The 14,867-nt window shown below is 48.0% G+C and overlaps 1 protein-coding gene across 1 annotated transcript in view; it reads left to right on the top strand.

Moving 5' to 3' along the window:
• Positions 1-3,456: 3,456 nt before the first annotated feature.
• C2H1orf94 (chromosome 2 C1orf94 homolog) overlaps positions 3,457-14,867 on the top strand; it is a 43,342-nt gene continuing 31,931 nt past the window's right edge. Inside the window, exon 1 of the mRNA XM_059254991.1 lies at positions 3,457-4,646. Within this exon, the coding sequence (XP_059110974.1) occupies positions 4,333-4,646 (314 nt within the window). The 5' untranslated portion in view covers positions 3,457-4,332. The remainder of the gene's footprint in view (positions 4,647-14,867) is intronic.

The following is a 14,867-nucleotide window of genomic DNA, read 5'->3' as shown; positions in this document are numbered from 1 at the left end:
GTTTCAGAGGTTCAGTCTATTATGTCATGGCAGGGAGCATGTTGGGCATGCAGGCAGACATGGTGCTGGAGAAGCAGCTGAGAGTTCTATATCTTGCAGACAACAGGAAGTCGACTGAAACACTGGGAGGTATCCTGAGCATAGGAAACCTCAAAGCCCACCCCCACAGTGACACACTTCCTCTAACAAGGCCATACTCACCCCAACAAAGCCACACCTCCTAAGAGTGCCACTCCCTATGAGATTATGGGGGCCAATTACATTCAAACTATCACCCTAAGACTCGCTGTGTCACTCCCTTCCCAGGTTCTAGATTAAGTTAAGTTGGCAATTAAAATTGATCGTCACACTTCCGAATGAAGACAACACTGCTGACGAAATTCAAGTCCTGTATCTTGAACTTCTAGCCTCTAGAAATGTTAGAAAGTAAATTTCTACATTTCAAGCATACAATGTGACAGCCTTCACAAACCAGTACGCCAAAGCACATAGTGCTCCCCTCAGTTTCTGGTGACGACAGACAACTCAGAGCCCAATGAAATCTTAATTTAAACCTAAGTAGTCTCACCGCAGAGTCCATGTCTTGTGGTATGTTCTCTGTGCTATCCAACATGACAATCCCAGACACAGGTGGCTCTTGAGCACTTGAGATGTGCCTAGTGCAGGTGAAGAACGATATTTTTCTATTTTATTTAAATAGGTGAGTGTGTGTGTGTATGTGTGCTTATGTGGTGTGTTCATATATATATATATATATATATATATATATATATATATATATGGAGGCCATATATATATATGGAGGCCAAAAGGTCAATACACTGGGTTGCATTGTCTACCACTCTCTTATTTATTTATTTTTTTTTTTTAGACAGGGTCTTTCATTGACCCTGGAGTTCATTGATTCCACTAGACTGGCTGGCCAGCCATCCCTAGTGTCTCAGCTAAGGTTTCTATTGCTGTGATAAAACACCATAACTAAAAGAAACTTGGGGACAAAAGGGTTTATTTCAGTTTAGAGTTCCATATCACAGTCTATCAGCAAAGGAAGTCGGGGCAGGAATTCAAGGTATGAACCTGGAGGCAGGAGGCCAAGGGGGAGTTCTGCTTACTGACTTACTCTGCCTGGCTTGCTCAGCTTGGATTTTTACACACCCTAGGACCTCCAACACAGGGGTTGTACCACCTACAGTGTGCTGGGCCCTCCCACATCAGTCACTAGTTAAGAAAATGCCCCACAGACTTGCCTACAGGCCAGTATTTTTTTTTAAACATTTATTTATTTATTATGCATACAGAAGAGGGCGCCAGATCTCATTACAGATGGTTGTGAGCCACCATGTGGATGCTGAGAATTGAACTCAAACCTCTGGAAGAGGAGTTGGTGCTCTTAACCTCTGAGCCATCTCTCCAGCCCCAGGCCAGTCTTATGGAGGCAGTTTTTCAATGATTCCCTCCTCTCAGATGACTCTAACTTGTGTGGAGCTAACACTAACCTCTCCATGACACCCAGGGATCCTCCTGTCTCTACCCTCTACCTCCCCAGTGCCGGAGTTACAGGGTACTGCTGCCTCGCTTCTTTATAACGTCGTCATCGTCGGGGACCTGAAACCAGGGCAGCCTCATGCTTACAGGGCAAGTACTTTATCCACTGAGCCCTCTTCTTTCCAGCCCAAGAACTGAATTTTTAAACTTATGTTAAAATACAATTAAAATTTCAATAACTCCGTGAGGCTGGTGGCATTCATATCAGATGTGGCTTTATGCAGTTTTAAAGACAGCACTTAAGGATTTTTCAGCATCTCGCAGAAGCCTGTGTACTCTAAGAAACCCACCTCTACCTTTGTTCGGTACTCCTGCTTCTTGTACCTTTTTTTTTTTTTTTTCTCCTGTCCTTTCTGATTTAGTCCTCCATGCCTGGTTTCCTGTTCAGGGGAATAGAATGCAGGGGTGTGGGTGGAGGAGCCAGGCTGGCTTTCTGAATCCTGTGGCCTGGGCAGTGCAAGGTCTTGGCACTGCTCTGAGCATGGGTGTTAGCCAACCAAATGCCAAGCGGCACAAACACTGAGTGACATTTTCAGAACTATTAATATTTCATCAGAAGTGATCACTTTTCCTTTAAATACACTCTTAAAAGGTTTTCTACATTCTTAACTATAATTTTATTCAGTCTAGGTCCTCAGAATTTTCCCCAAAGGAGCACATCTTCAATTTCATAATGAAAATCAAAAAGGAATGAAGCTCAGCTTGCAAAACTCAGAGTCAACATTTCCAGGAACTCAGCCCCTCTGTAAAGAGCAAAGCTACGTGGTGGGCACCTACAGTATGCCAGACACTTTATATACAGTATGCCATTAATTTATCCGACATGAATTTATTAAGTACCTACTGTGTGCCAGAAATATAATGGACTGGCTCACTGTGTAGCTCAGGCTAGCCTGGAACTTGAGATCCTCCTGCCTCAGCCTACCAAATGCTGGGATTACAGGTGTGTGCCACCACCCCCAGCTCAAAAACTCAGTCTTCAAAATGGGCTACTTCGCAGCAGCTCTTTGGTCTATCTGTGGTCACTGCTTCTGGCTTTTTGAGTTAATAATACACCTCCCTCGGTCAGAAGATGGCTCTGCGAAAGGAGTCAGCAGATCTTTCTCCATCATCTTGCTTCTCCAGCGCCCAGCAGCTTACCTGGTACAGAAAGGTCCGTGAGTAGTGGAGAAAAAGGAAGAAGGATTCAGGTCACACAGCTAAGGAGTATAGTGTCAGTTCACTGAGACTGGCTGCTCCGGGCTGTCTCCATCTGCCTCCATTCTTTCTTCCTCCAACTCCTGCTGGTTCTTCCCAGGGTGAACCCTTTGAGGAGTAACCACTGCTTTGTGGGTGGGGGGTGGGATGGGTGGGAGACCAGGGACTGCCTGGCAAGGTGCTGTGCACGTTTATAAGGAGAAGCTACGGTGGGGTGGGGACTATCGATCCCTAGTAAAGAGTGAGTGAGCGGAGTTTTGTTTTTGTTTTTGTTTTTTGTTTTTTCCACCTCTGCCTGCCTCCATGTCCCAGCGCTGGGATCTGCTTGGGAGCCGAGGGCACTAGATCAGGTCTAGAGTCCGGAGCTTTTGAATTCCAGTCTTCCCTCTTGAACTCTGGACACAACCTTTTAGGACTTGGAGACTCAGTTTCCTCCCACCGTGTATGCCGAATAAAAAGTAGTACTAAACTCTTTAGCTTGAATAGCATAAGGCTTGAGCTCAGCCCTTGGCATTCGGCAGTTAGGCTTAAAGCCAGAGGACCAAGGGGCAAGTCCCCCACCTTCGCAGGCTCTGAAGTTTGTATTCATTGGTGGGGTAGAGACACTGTTTCACTTTGACTTACTTCGAAAGGGAGGCTTCCTGGGGTCTTCCCAGCTGCACCCCTCCCCCACTCCACCTGAGATCCTTGGGTACGAACGCCCGGCCCGTGCCCCCGCGCACCTAGCGGCCGAGCCGTTGCGCTTGAACCCACAGAAAGAATCCCAGCTCTCGACGGCAGGGGTGTGGGAGCTACTCGGCACGCAAATCTGCTGGCCCCCGCTCGGGCCCGCCCTGCCCAATCGGCGCCGTTTTAAGGGTTGGGACCCCTGCTGTGCTGGGTCTCCGCTCTGCGCAGAGGCGCCACAGGTGTCCGCTGGGGACCTGGGTCAGGCTGACTGCCAGCACAACACCGCATTGAAGATTTCTTTCTAGGGAGGCAGAGCAGCAGCAGCAGAGAGAGAGGGACGAAAAGGGGGCAGCCGGGAGAGCTAAAGCCAGGACCTGCGGTGGGCGGGGGCCGTTAGCCCTCGGTGTGCACCGGATCTCTGGGAAGGTGGGAGGTGACAGTCCCATGGCATCCCCCCACCCAGTCTAGTACAGTGCCCAGCCCTTACTCAACCCTCTTGGTGGCTTGACAGGCGAGAATGGGCTGAGCCCCAGGCCCTGAAAGGTGTCACAGGAGTGTCGCAACGGGGGAGTGCAGGGTTCTGTGGGGAGAGCCAGTCCTCCCCTCCAGCCCTTCCCAGATGTCATTCTGCCCGCCCAGGCGCTTGGTTCCTGAGTTCCGGGGCATTCCACGGTTACTAAGTTACTGGTTTTTGTTGACTTTTAAATATTTTCTTCTAAGGGAGAGGGGGAGGGGGGCAAAAGTCAGGAAAGAGCAAATAAAAGCAAGTCAACATAAGCCCCCCCTCCCCAAAAGAAAGTTGCCCCCTACTCCTCATCCTTACCCAAACCAAAGGCCTCTGAAACCCACCCCTTGGCTGCAGCAACAGCCAGCCAGAACTGACTACTTCCCAGGCCCAGTCTTCAGCTCCTTTTCTGGTGAATGAGGGCTGGTGGTGGACAGTCCCTTTGTCTCCCAGCCCTGGGTGGACAAAGGGGCTTCCGGAAAGAGAGAAAGAGGATGGCTAGTGGAAATGGGCTCCCTCCATCCTCGGCCCTGGTGGCCAAGCGTCCCTCCGCCCTGGGGCCATTCCCCAGATATGTCTGGATCCACCAGGACACTCCCCAGGATAGCCTAGACAAGATTTGCCATGACATCTGGAAGAGAGTTCAGGGCTTGCCGGAGTCCCTGCAGCCCAGGACCTCGCTGGAGAAACTCTCCGCACCAATGACTGCGGCTGTCAGCTTCCAAGAAGAGTGAGTAGTACCCTGTTTGGTTGATTATCAAGAAATAAAGGGAGGGGGAATGCAGTCTGACTTCGGGTTGAACGATCTGGCCCGGTGTTAAGCTCTACATACATTTTCTCCATCCCCATAATCCTTAGTATGGGCAGTTTGGAGGAGGGAGCTGGCCAAGGTCCTGAAGTTTCAGCGCGAGGGAAGAGACCTTCTTTTCCAGCTGCTAAGGAGGCATTTCTCATTCTAAAAGCAACTAAGATGAAGATCTGGGGTCCTTACAGGAATATTCTTACCAAGATTAGGGGTTAGATCACTGTCTTCAGAGGCAACTGGATGATCTTTCCCCTCTCGCAGGAAAAGTTCAGGCATTGGCACAGATGAGTCTGGTGGTTGGAAACCACATCTGGAATCCCCTAATACAGAAAGCAGCTGTCCCATTCAGCATCCACAGAGCTACTGCAAGAGCGCACATCAAAATATTTACTGGGAAGGCATTGACATATTCAGAGGACATAATAGAAAATTAAAGTGCGGGAAGATGGCTGTAAATAGCCGGTTTCCGGGATGGGAAATCCCATGTCTGGGAAACACAGAGCTAAGTGTTTCTGTACTAGGGAAAAGTTGAGGAGATATTGTTGGGGCTGGATATTGGAAAGGCAAGGAAGGGGCAGAGAGGAAGAAGGGATCTCATTAGGAAAAGGAGTGCATCCGCTGCAGTGATTAATGTCACTGCTGAGTACTCTTTCAAGGCTCTGAATCTTCAAAGTGGGCTGTGAGCGTTAATTAATCCTCCCAGCATCCCTATGAAACAGGTATTAGTGTCCCCATTTTACAGATGGATTAAGTGTTAATAATTAAGTGCTAATTAAAGACTAAGTGATAATTAAGTGTTGTCTGCCCCCAACACATGCTCCAACTCGGTTCAGAGATGGGGGAACCACTCAGGCATTTATTGGCTGCCTCGGGTTTCAGGGATCCCTAAGCAATAGCTGAGAAGGAAAGCGGAAAAGCGAAGTAGAGCAGATGCTCAGGTCGGCACTTGCTGCAGTCCGTTTGCAAGCTCCTTTGCTCGATGCAGATGAAGGTAGGAGGCATGCTGGCTGCTTCTGCCTCCTCTGCCCTGTGCTCAGCGGGACCCGACTCAGATGGAAATGGCCTTTCTATAGCCAGAATCCTGTGGCTAGTCTGTTGAGTGGCACTGAGCTCCTCCGTCCTGTTCATTGCCATCTGCTCCGGGGCAGCGCCTTGGCACAGGAAACCTTGGGGCTGTACTCAGCTCTCTCAGTGGCCAAGGAGCTGACTGTCCACTTTCTGGATCAAAGGTCAGCAGCAATTTCCAGTAGATAGCCCCTTCTCTGCCAGGTCACACCAAATTCATGGAGACAGACTCTGCGTCCAGTCCACACTTGGCCGGAAATTGAACTGGCCTACCTTTGGCTGGCTGATTCACTCCATTTGGCCTTGATTTCCTCATCTGCAAATTGAGGATGATGTGTCCTGCCTTGTCCAACTCAGAGTCGATAACGAGGGTCGAATGTGATGGGAAACAAAGAAATGAAAAATGCATTTTACAAGCAAGGCTGCCTTAATATGTAATTCATCGAGCTTGGGGCGTGGGAGGGTTACTACTGTTAGCTTTCATCTAGAGTTCTCATGTGGTGCTCCAAGACCCAAGGGTCCTTCAGATGGCCACACTGGAGTCAAGTGGGCCGTTTGCTGGGCCCCACACAGGCCCCAGCCAGAGCTGTTCTGGCTTTTGTTGGTTTTGCTAACTGGAGTTCTAAGTCTGGTTGCATTTGAATGAGTTCAGAGAGTGAGAGGAGACCTGAGGAACCACCGACTTAGATGAAGAAACCACATCACAATTGTGTGGCTGTCCACCCGGCAGAACACAGTGAATGAACGCTTCTTGAAATGAAAGACAGCCATGCTGCTGGAGTCAGACAACCAGGTTCAGCCCTGTGCCGGCTACAGAACCTGTGACTGTATGATGGATCTGAGCTATGGTTTACTCATCTGCCAAGTGGGGGTGATGGCAGGGGTTGCTGGAGGTGACAACTCAGAATTGTTCAATGGTCCTGCTAGGAATTAGGATGGATAAATCCCTTCTAATAACAAGAGTTATAATTTCTGTTAAACCTTGCAATTTTTGCAGGAGTAGGTACCTTTTCAAACTCATTTTGTTTTCACCATACAAATTTGCAAACCCCTAAAATAAATTAGGGCATTGAGAGTCTATAGTTCTAAATTTCTATAATTATCAAACTATGGCATTCTTGTCTCAGTTGCTACCCCCCCCCACACACACACACTTTTAAATGAAATTTATTCTCATTTATTTGTTATCTTGAGACAGGATCTCACTATGAGCCAAGACTGGCCTGGAAGCCATTATACATCCCAGGATGAGCTCAAACTCACAGCCTCCCAGATCTTGAAATACTTTGTTACAGAGGAGTAGGCTGAGGGTTGAAGAAGTTCCTTTCTTTGCCTGAGGTCTGAGGTTCTACTCTTAAGAAAGAGTAGAATTTCAGACATGAAGTACTGGACCATCTTGGCCTAGCTCTGACCAGGGTGGTCATCTTCCCCTAGAACATGAGGCATCTCTGCACAGTCACATTACCCATGTTCTGAGTGATCATGGGTAGACTTTAAAACTAGAGAGCACACCAGGGTGTTCAGGCCATGAGACACCCACCTATCAATCTTTTCCTTGCCTAATCTGTAGAGTTTGGTTAGGTAGTGTCTCTTTTCAGATTGGCTAAGCAAGTTCTTGGTAGTATCTCTTTTCAGGATAGCTAAGCAAGTTCTTGAATCTTGTTGTTTACAAACTTTAAAAGTTTTTAAATTATTTGTGTGTATGTCTGTGCACCACATGTGTGCCTGGTACCCTAAGAGACCAGAAGAGGGCATTGGTCGCCTCAATCTGGAGTTACAGACGGTTGTGAACTGCGATGGGTACTGCAGATGGAGGCTGGGTCCTCTCGAAGAATACCCGGTGCTCTTCACCACTGAGCCATCTCTCTAGATCCCAAAAGAAGTTTCTTGACCCTGTCCCTAAATGTCTCAGAAACCTTGACACGAGGTCTTGGAGGCCATCCTGAGCTGCCTGAGTCACTTCTGTGATGTCCTTGCCAAGCAGTCGTTCACACCCTCTCTCAGATGGAGGAGTGCCATGTCTGAAGCTGTCAACTCTCTCAAAGGGGCTTGGCTTCCCTAGAGCTGAAATCTGTTCCCAACACACTAAGTTATCGGTATTCTGTTCTTGGGGCTCCTGAATTACTCTCTCCTGTCTCTGCAATGCTTTAGATGGTAAAGGACAACCGCAGACCCTCCCAGGACTTTTTGGCTTTGCAAGATGAATACCCCTAGTTTTCTTTTACTCTTTAACTGACTCGTATATTGGCTTCCTGTTCGTGCTCATGGCAATGGGGTCCCCAGAACCAAGCGCAGATATGTGGCTGGTATCCCCCCTTGCTGCGTTATATATTCCTGTTAGTGATGATTGGCACCACAGTCACATTCCTTTCCATGCTGTGTTTGCTCTATAGGCACATAGGAGTTCCTTTACTCAACCAAACGATGTTTATCAAGTAGCTACTGTGTGCCCAGTGCAGTGCTAAGTGATGGGGGACAAATCTTTTGAGTCAGATAAAATAACAGAAAATAAGTAAAATTTAAACCAAAAAAAAAAAAATCTATGATGACTTCAAAATGTGAAGGTCTTCTCGTTGGGGAGACCAGTGATAAGCACGTAAAAGAGGTGAGATGGTATCAGAGAGCAACAAGTGCAGCGGTGGAAGCAACATGCGACAAAGAAACAGCAAGAGACCCGTTCATCTGAATGTAGATGCCTAGGAGCCCAGTCTCCGATGCCAGTAAGCAGCTGGTAGTCTGACAATCCTGGAGGAAGGATCTAGGTGGAGGACAGGAGATACCAGCAAGCGCAAGGACCCCGAGAGGGTGACATGAGCTCTGGGAAAGAGAGTGTGGCTGGAAGGCCCTGAGGGATGGGGACATAGTGCCAGTTGACACCCAAGTCGGGCTGGTGAGGTCTTAAGAGTCCTCCAAGCGTCACTGCGTAGAGCTGAGGTCTAGTGCATATGTGGTAGCACACTCTGGGAGGTCTTCAGAGATCCCTTCAGTTTCTGCACAGGGATGGCTTAGGGTGTGTGAGAGAAGTCAGGGGTCTCGGGAAGATGCTACAGTAGACCAGTTGAGGCCCACACGGGATAGTCTTTGGACCACGGTGACTGTACCACACACCCTAAGTTATGAGATGGAAGGAGTAGAGGGTTCCACGTGCAGCATGAGGGAGCCAGGGACCCTGATGATGGCTTGGGCACACCGAGACAAAGAGGTGGCTTGCAGGGTTTTTCCCTTGGGGTTGAACAATGGTGTCATTTAAAGAGGTGGGGGAAGAAGTGGGGAGAAATGGGTTTTGGCAAGAAATCAATAGTTCTGTCTAGAGTCAATTAAACTCCAGAATCCTGCTCAGTTATCTTTTAATTAGTCTTAAATTTGGGCTTAGAGAATTGTGGCAAGCCACTTACTGACTCATATTCCAGGATTACATATTCATTCATTCGCCACAGCATCACTAATAAAATTCCTCAGCCTCAGAATGGGGGCTTTGGGTTTTCTCTTGACTCCATTGCTCTGACTACGGAACAGTACTTGTTCGTTCATTTCTGTTTTGATTCCTTCAATGAATGTTTGGCCTTCTGTAGATGAGGCCCAAGTGCTGGGCCACAGGGATACAGGGCTAAGAAGGGGAAAAAAAACTCTTCCCTTGAAGAGTTGCCAGTCCAGTGAATAGGGTGGGACACAGACTCATCAGACAGCAGCAATATCCAGGAAGCATTTAGTGTGCACTTAACTGTTTTCAATCTAATGTGTTGGTGAAACATTATTCTGTGACAGAAAGAGGAGACAGGCCCTGACATCTTTCATGGAGCTTCAGTGTCTTGCAAAGGACAATGGGTGATGTAAGACAATAAGCATGCTAATGAGGGAGCACATGATTAAGACTTAGAGAAGGCTTTCGAGATAGATTGGGCACCCTGCACTGTGACTGTAGCAAATGATGTGGGTACAGTTCCATGGTAGAAGATGGTGTCATAATTAACAGTAGCTTTACTGTCAAGGCTTCTCAAATTAAATGTGTCCCTGGTCTTGAGGATGGAGAAGCAGAGCTTGTGGAAAGAATCCAGCAAGTTTAGGGAAGGATGGGAGCTTCTTAAGGATGGAGTGTACTGTGAGAGAGAAAGGGAGTGGGAAAGTGATCCTGTGATCAGCCTCCTTGACTACTTCCAGACCCTCCCTGGGTACGTGAGCTTGTCAAATTGGGTTGAACCTGGTTTGCAGAGGTCAAAGGTTTTGCTGAGTGCCCTGTAAAGTCCAGCAGAAAGATAAGTCTGCAGGGAGAAATCTGTATTAAGCATTCAAAGTGCAAGCAAAACCAAAAGCACCATCAGAAGGAGCCCGGCAGCCTGGTGCTTTGCACTGCTGACTCCCACTTGTTTCAGTAGGACCCTTGCTCAAGCCGATCTACACAGGGTAAGCCAGAAAGACTTGAGAAGCCAAGGCACTCACTGCCTTGTTTGAATGACTCTCCCAACAGGGCAATTCTTTCTACTATCGTTATTAAGCAATTGAGTGGATTTACTTTGCCAGAGAAATTGCTTCAGACACACATTGTCTTTGACTATTATCTTGAAAGCATGGAGCCTGGAGATGAGAGTAAAACTAACAAGATCCACACACGGAGAGCCGTCCTGACACATGCCTCCCATTCCAGGCAGTTCTGGGCATCTTTGCTATCTAAAGTGAAAAGCCATGCTTTCTTCCCCTCCAGGAGTCAACACCTCCTTGAGAGTCTAGGGAAGGCAATTGGGCCCCCTGCTGCTGGAACACATATTCCCAGGTCTCTCAATAGTTGGAGAATGATGTCAGGGACCCTGTGGTCTGCAGGTTGGGATCCATAAAGAGGTGTGCCTCCCTCCTGAGCCCCCCTATTCCAGGTCTCAGAATCTGTCCACCCCCACAATGTTGACATTGTGCCACCCCCCACCCTTGCTTGTCCCATGAACCAAGCACATGACATTCAACATCCAAACAAAACAAAATTGGGAATGAGCCAGGGCAGGGCAGCCTGGTGCTCTGCACTGAAGTTCATTTGTTCCAGGAGAGCCTTGCTTACAGTAGTCTTCCACACAGGGCAAGCCAGAGAGACCTGGGAAACCAAGGAGCTGCCTTGTTTGAACAACTCTTCCAACAGGGCAATTCTTTCTACCACTGTTATTAAGTAGTTGCACGAACTGGGGATCCAGAGGCTCCAGAGCCCCTGGCTTTTCTCTTCCAGCTCCTTCCATCTTGGCCTTTGAGTCATCGCTTCCTCATTTTTGTCGTTTTTTGCCGCTGCTGTTCTTGTACGTTTGCTTCCTCTCCCTGCAAGAGGTCCTCCACCCCCCTGTGTCCCCCCCTCCCCCGGGTTTCATCCTCCTGAAGCTTGTCAACAGCCCTGCCTGAACATCTCACATTGGCCTCTGTTCTTTTGGCTTGGCCGTCGGGAGTCTGTGTAGTATCTCTAGGCACACATGTTGCTGTCCTCTTTCAGTGTTCTGTAATCTAAGATGAGCACCAGCAGGCATGCAATGGCCTTGCCTCTACTCAGGCTACTCAGCTATCAGGAATGCTCTTCTCCTGTTTATCTGTTGAATTCCAACCTGGTCTTAGAAACGGGAAGTAGTATACCATTCTCTATCACCTCACCCTGTCTCTCTGATACTGGGGATTAAACTGGGGACCTGGAAAGTATACTATCCCTAAGCTTCCTCCCCTTGCTCTCATCTGAAAAATGGAGAAAGGCTATAGTCACTACCCTCAAAGGCTGTGTTGATGGAGTAATGGATGTGATGCCAAATGGCACCTAGAATAAGATAAAAAGCTCCATGTTCCTCATTGTCATCATTATTACTGCTCTCACCATCATCTCAACACCACCATAACCATTGTCATCATCATTACCATTGCCATCATTATGATTGTCATGGCTGTTACTATCATCATCCATCATGATCGTCATCATTGTTATCAGCAGCAGCAGCACAATCCTTACCAGTATCATATCATCACCACTATCAGCATCAGCACCATCACTGTCATCATCATCACCCTCATGGCTGTTACCATCATCACCATTGTTATCACCAGCACAACCATCACCATCATATCATCATCATCATCATCATCATCATCTCTAATCACACCACATCAACATTGTCACTACCGTCACCATCATCATCACCATTATCCCAATTATTGTCGACATCATCACTATCAGCAATATCATCACACCACCATCATCATCACACCACCATCATTGTTGCCATCACGATTACCATTCCTCCTCCTCATCACCACCACCATCATCACCTTCACCATCAATGTTGATGTTAGCCAAGATGAAATGACAGCACAAGAGTACAGGGTGGAGAGGAGGTTTGACGTCTCATGAATCAAGCCAAAGGAAACTACTCAAGCAAGGGAAAGAGATTCTCGGGAGCCAGAGATTTTTGTAACTTCTATTATCTAACAAGAGAAAGCAGAAGCGATTACCACAAAAGACAAATGCGTCCCTGGCACCAGGGGCAGGGTGGTGTAGTCTTTATAACAGTGATGGGATTGAAGAACCAAATTAGAGCCAGTACTCTTATTGCCTGTTGGCCAGAAGCATGCCTGTCAGCTTCGTCCTAGTATGGGAGTCTTGATGTTCTGATGAGGTGATGGTCACCTGATGCATATTGTACACTGCCTTGTCGCAGTGGTCCCCTCTAGCACCGCACTGTGGGGTTCCTTAAGGACAGGGGTTATGTCTTACTCATCTCTGTCTCTCCAGTGTCCAGCCAAGTTCCTGGCACTTCATGATTATGCAGTATGTATGAATGAGGGAGGAAGTGAATGATGGATGAGCTATTAAAATGCCACCTTGAGAGGAGTGAGGCCTAGAGGTGGCTAGGATCCAAGCAAAGGGTCACAGCCATCAGAGAGAGCATTGAGGCATGTAGGGAGAGAATATCATGCAAGCCAAGACAGGGCAGATTTTGTCCTTCTGCCTTAGGCTACATAAAAGGGAGCTCGCATGTTCTTGAGCAGCTTGTATGTGTGAGGGCTTCAGAAGTCAATGTACTTTTATTTCTTTTTCCGAGCAACCTTTCCATGTAGATGGTCACTATTACTCTCATTTTGTGACTGGGATGATGCTGGAGGTCAGGATAGGCAACCTGGCCAGCTGGAAGGGAGCTGAGATAAGCTAGGAATCCTGAGGGGCCTTCAGTACCTGAGCTCACTGGACAGCAGACACCCTTCCCAGCAGACTTCTGTGCCTGCTTAACACCAGGAGCCATGAGCAGGGAAGGAAGACGGATCATCATGATTAACGTCCCGCTTCCCGCTTCCCGTGTCCCCCTTTGTAATTTAATTTTATGGTTTCAGGAGCTGTGTCGCAGGTTGTGGGAGCCTGCAGAGATGGGCCACCAGTGGTTTGGTTTAATCCCCTTTTTAATATCTTTGTTGCAACGTTCTTTCCAATTCAGCTCCCAAGTCACATTAAAAAAATACCTCTTCCTTGGGGTAAGCCTTCCCTTATTAAACAGATTCAAATGAAAAGTTTTAAAGATAATTTGAACAATAAGAATCACTCGGTAGCTCCCAGCCGAAGCTCCTTTATTGCTGTATTTATTCCCAGCATTTCCTGTCTCATTCCCCAGCTCACTGAGTCCCTCATTCTCCAAACCCAGCTCTCTCAGGCCTTGGCCCCTCTCAACACTTGTTCCCCTCGGGAGGACTCAAGGAAGGGGCGTGGTGTGGAGGGGCATGTCTCACTTCCACTTGCTGATGGCTGATAGTCCCAGGACTGCTGTAAAGAATCTAGAGGAAAAGTCATACATCCAGACTGTGTCTAAGAAGGAAGACCCACTAAAAATGTTTATACTTGAGACCACACCCCAGTGCCCTGGAACCTGCAATAGAAACCAATGTTCTACAGCTCTTAGACACTTCCAGAGCACTCTAGGGCTCAAAGGTGAGAAATCCCAGGCTGACAGGGTGAGAAATCTCAGGATGATGGGTTGAGAAGGAGGAGTTTCAAAGAAAAGCATGGCAGGCAAGAAGGAGGCTGATATTTACTGAGTCCACCATGCGTTACTGGGATGTTCTTGGAAATGGACTCCTCTATGTGTGAAGACCTTTGCTGAGAAATGTGATAAACAGGCTTGGCATGCTGGAGGCAGAGCGATTTTATAGTGTTGCTTACCTTTGACCGGGATGGTGTCACCATCTTGTCCCCACTTAGCAGCTGAAGAAATGAGGTCTCAATGATTTTACACCTTGGGCAGCACTGGTGATGTGGGGCTCAGGCTATGTATGAACCTGGCCTGCGGGACTCCAGAGGCTGCCACCAGGTCTGACTCTCCGGCTCACCCTGCTGCCTCTCAGTCAGAAGCGCTAACATTTGCGTAGTGCTCCTTACAATTTACCAAGCGCTTTGGAATTCATCGTCTCACTTAATCCTGCTGAGGCCTGGAGAGGGGAGGAGGACTGGTGGGGAGAGGGGGAGCTGGGAGACCAAAGCTTTTTCAAGGCCCTCCTTACACCCCAGACTCATTACCAGAAAAGTAATAGCTGGCAGCTCAGCAGGGTTCCAACCTTGGGGACATAGGCTGCCTAGATGACTACTAGACACCACCTCTAAACAGAGAAGTGGTCCGGGTCTCTTGGACTCAACCTTGGTTTGTAAGCCAGAGGTTACTGTGTGTGTGTGTGTGTGTGTGTGTGTGGCTTTGGGGTACATGTATGTATACATGGCTTTGGTGTATGTATGTATGTATGTATGTATGTATGTATGTATGTATGTGCATGGGTGCATGGCTGCAGTTTGTGTATATGGTTGTGATATATGTGTACATGCCTGTGGTATACATGTAGTGTATGTGCTTCACTATGGTGTGTGTACATGGTTGTGTGCCTGTACATGTCTCTGGGTATATCTCTATGTGCATAACTGATGTGTGGGCATGGCTGTATAGTGTATGGGAAGAGGAGACCCAGTAATTCGGTGAGTACTGGACCTGAGCAGGAGAAGATGGAGGAAGACAGGCAACTTTGATGAGCTAGCTGCCCCGATTCCCTTCCCAGTGGTCAGAGGCCACCCTGGATGGTGTGATATGTGTGTCATGG

This window comes from Peromyscus eremicus, chromosome 2 (genome assembly GCF_949786415.1).
Source record: "Peromyscus eremicus chromosome 2, PerEre_H2_v1, whole genome shotgun sequence".
In the NCBI taxonomy this organism is placed as follows: Eukaryota; Metazoa; Chordata; class Mammalia; order Rodentia; family Cricetidae; genus Peromyscus; species Peromyscus eremicus.
The sequence above is the reverse complement of the archived record's forward strand: the minus strand, read 5'-3'. Positions and strand labels throughout refer to the sequence as shown.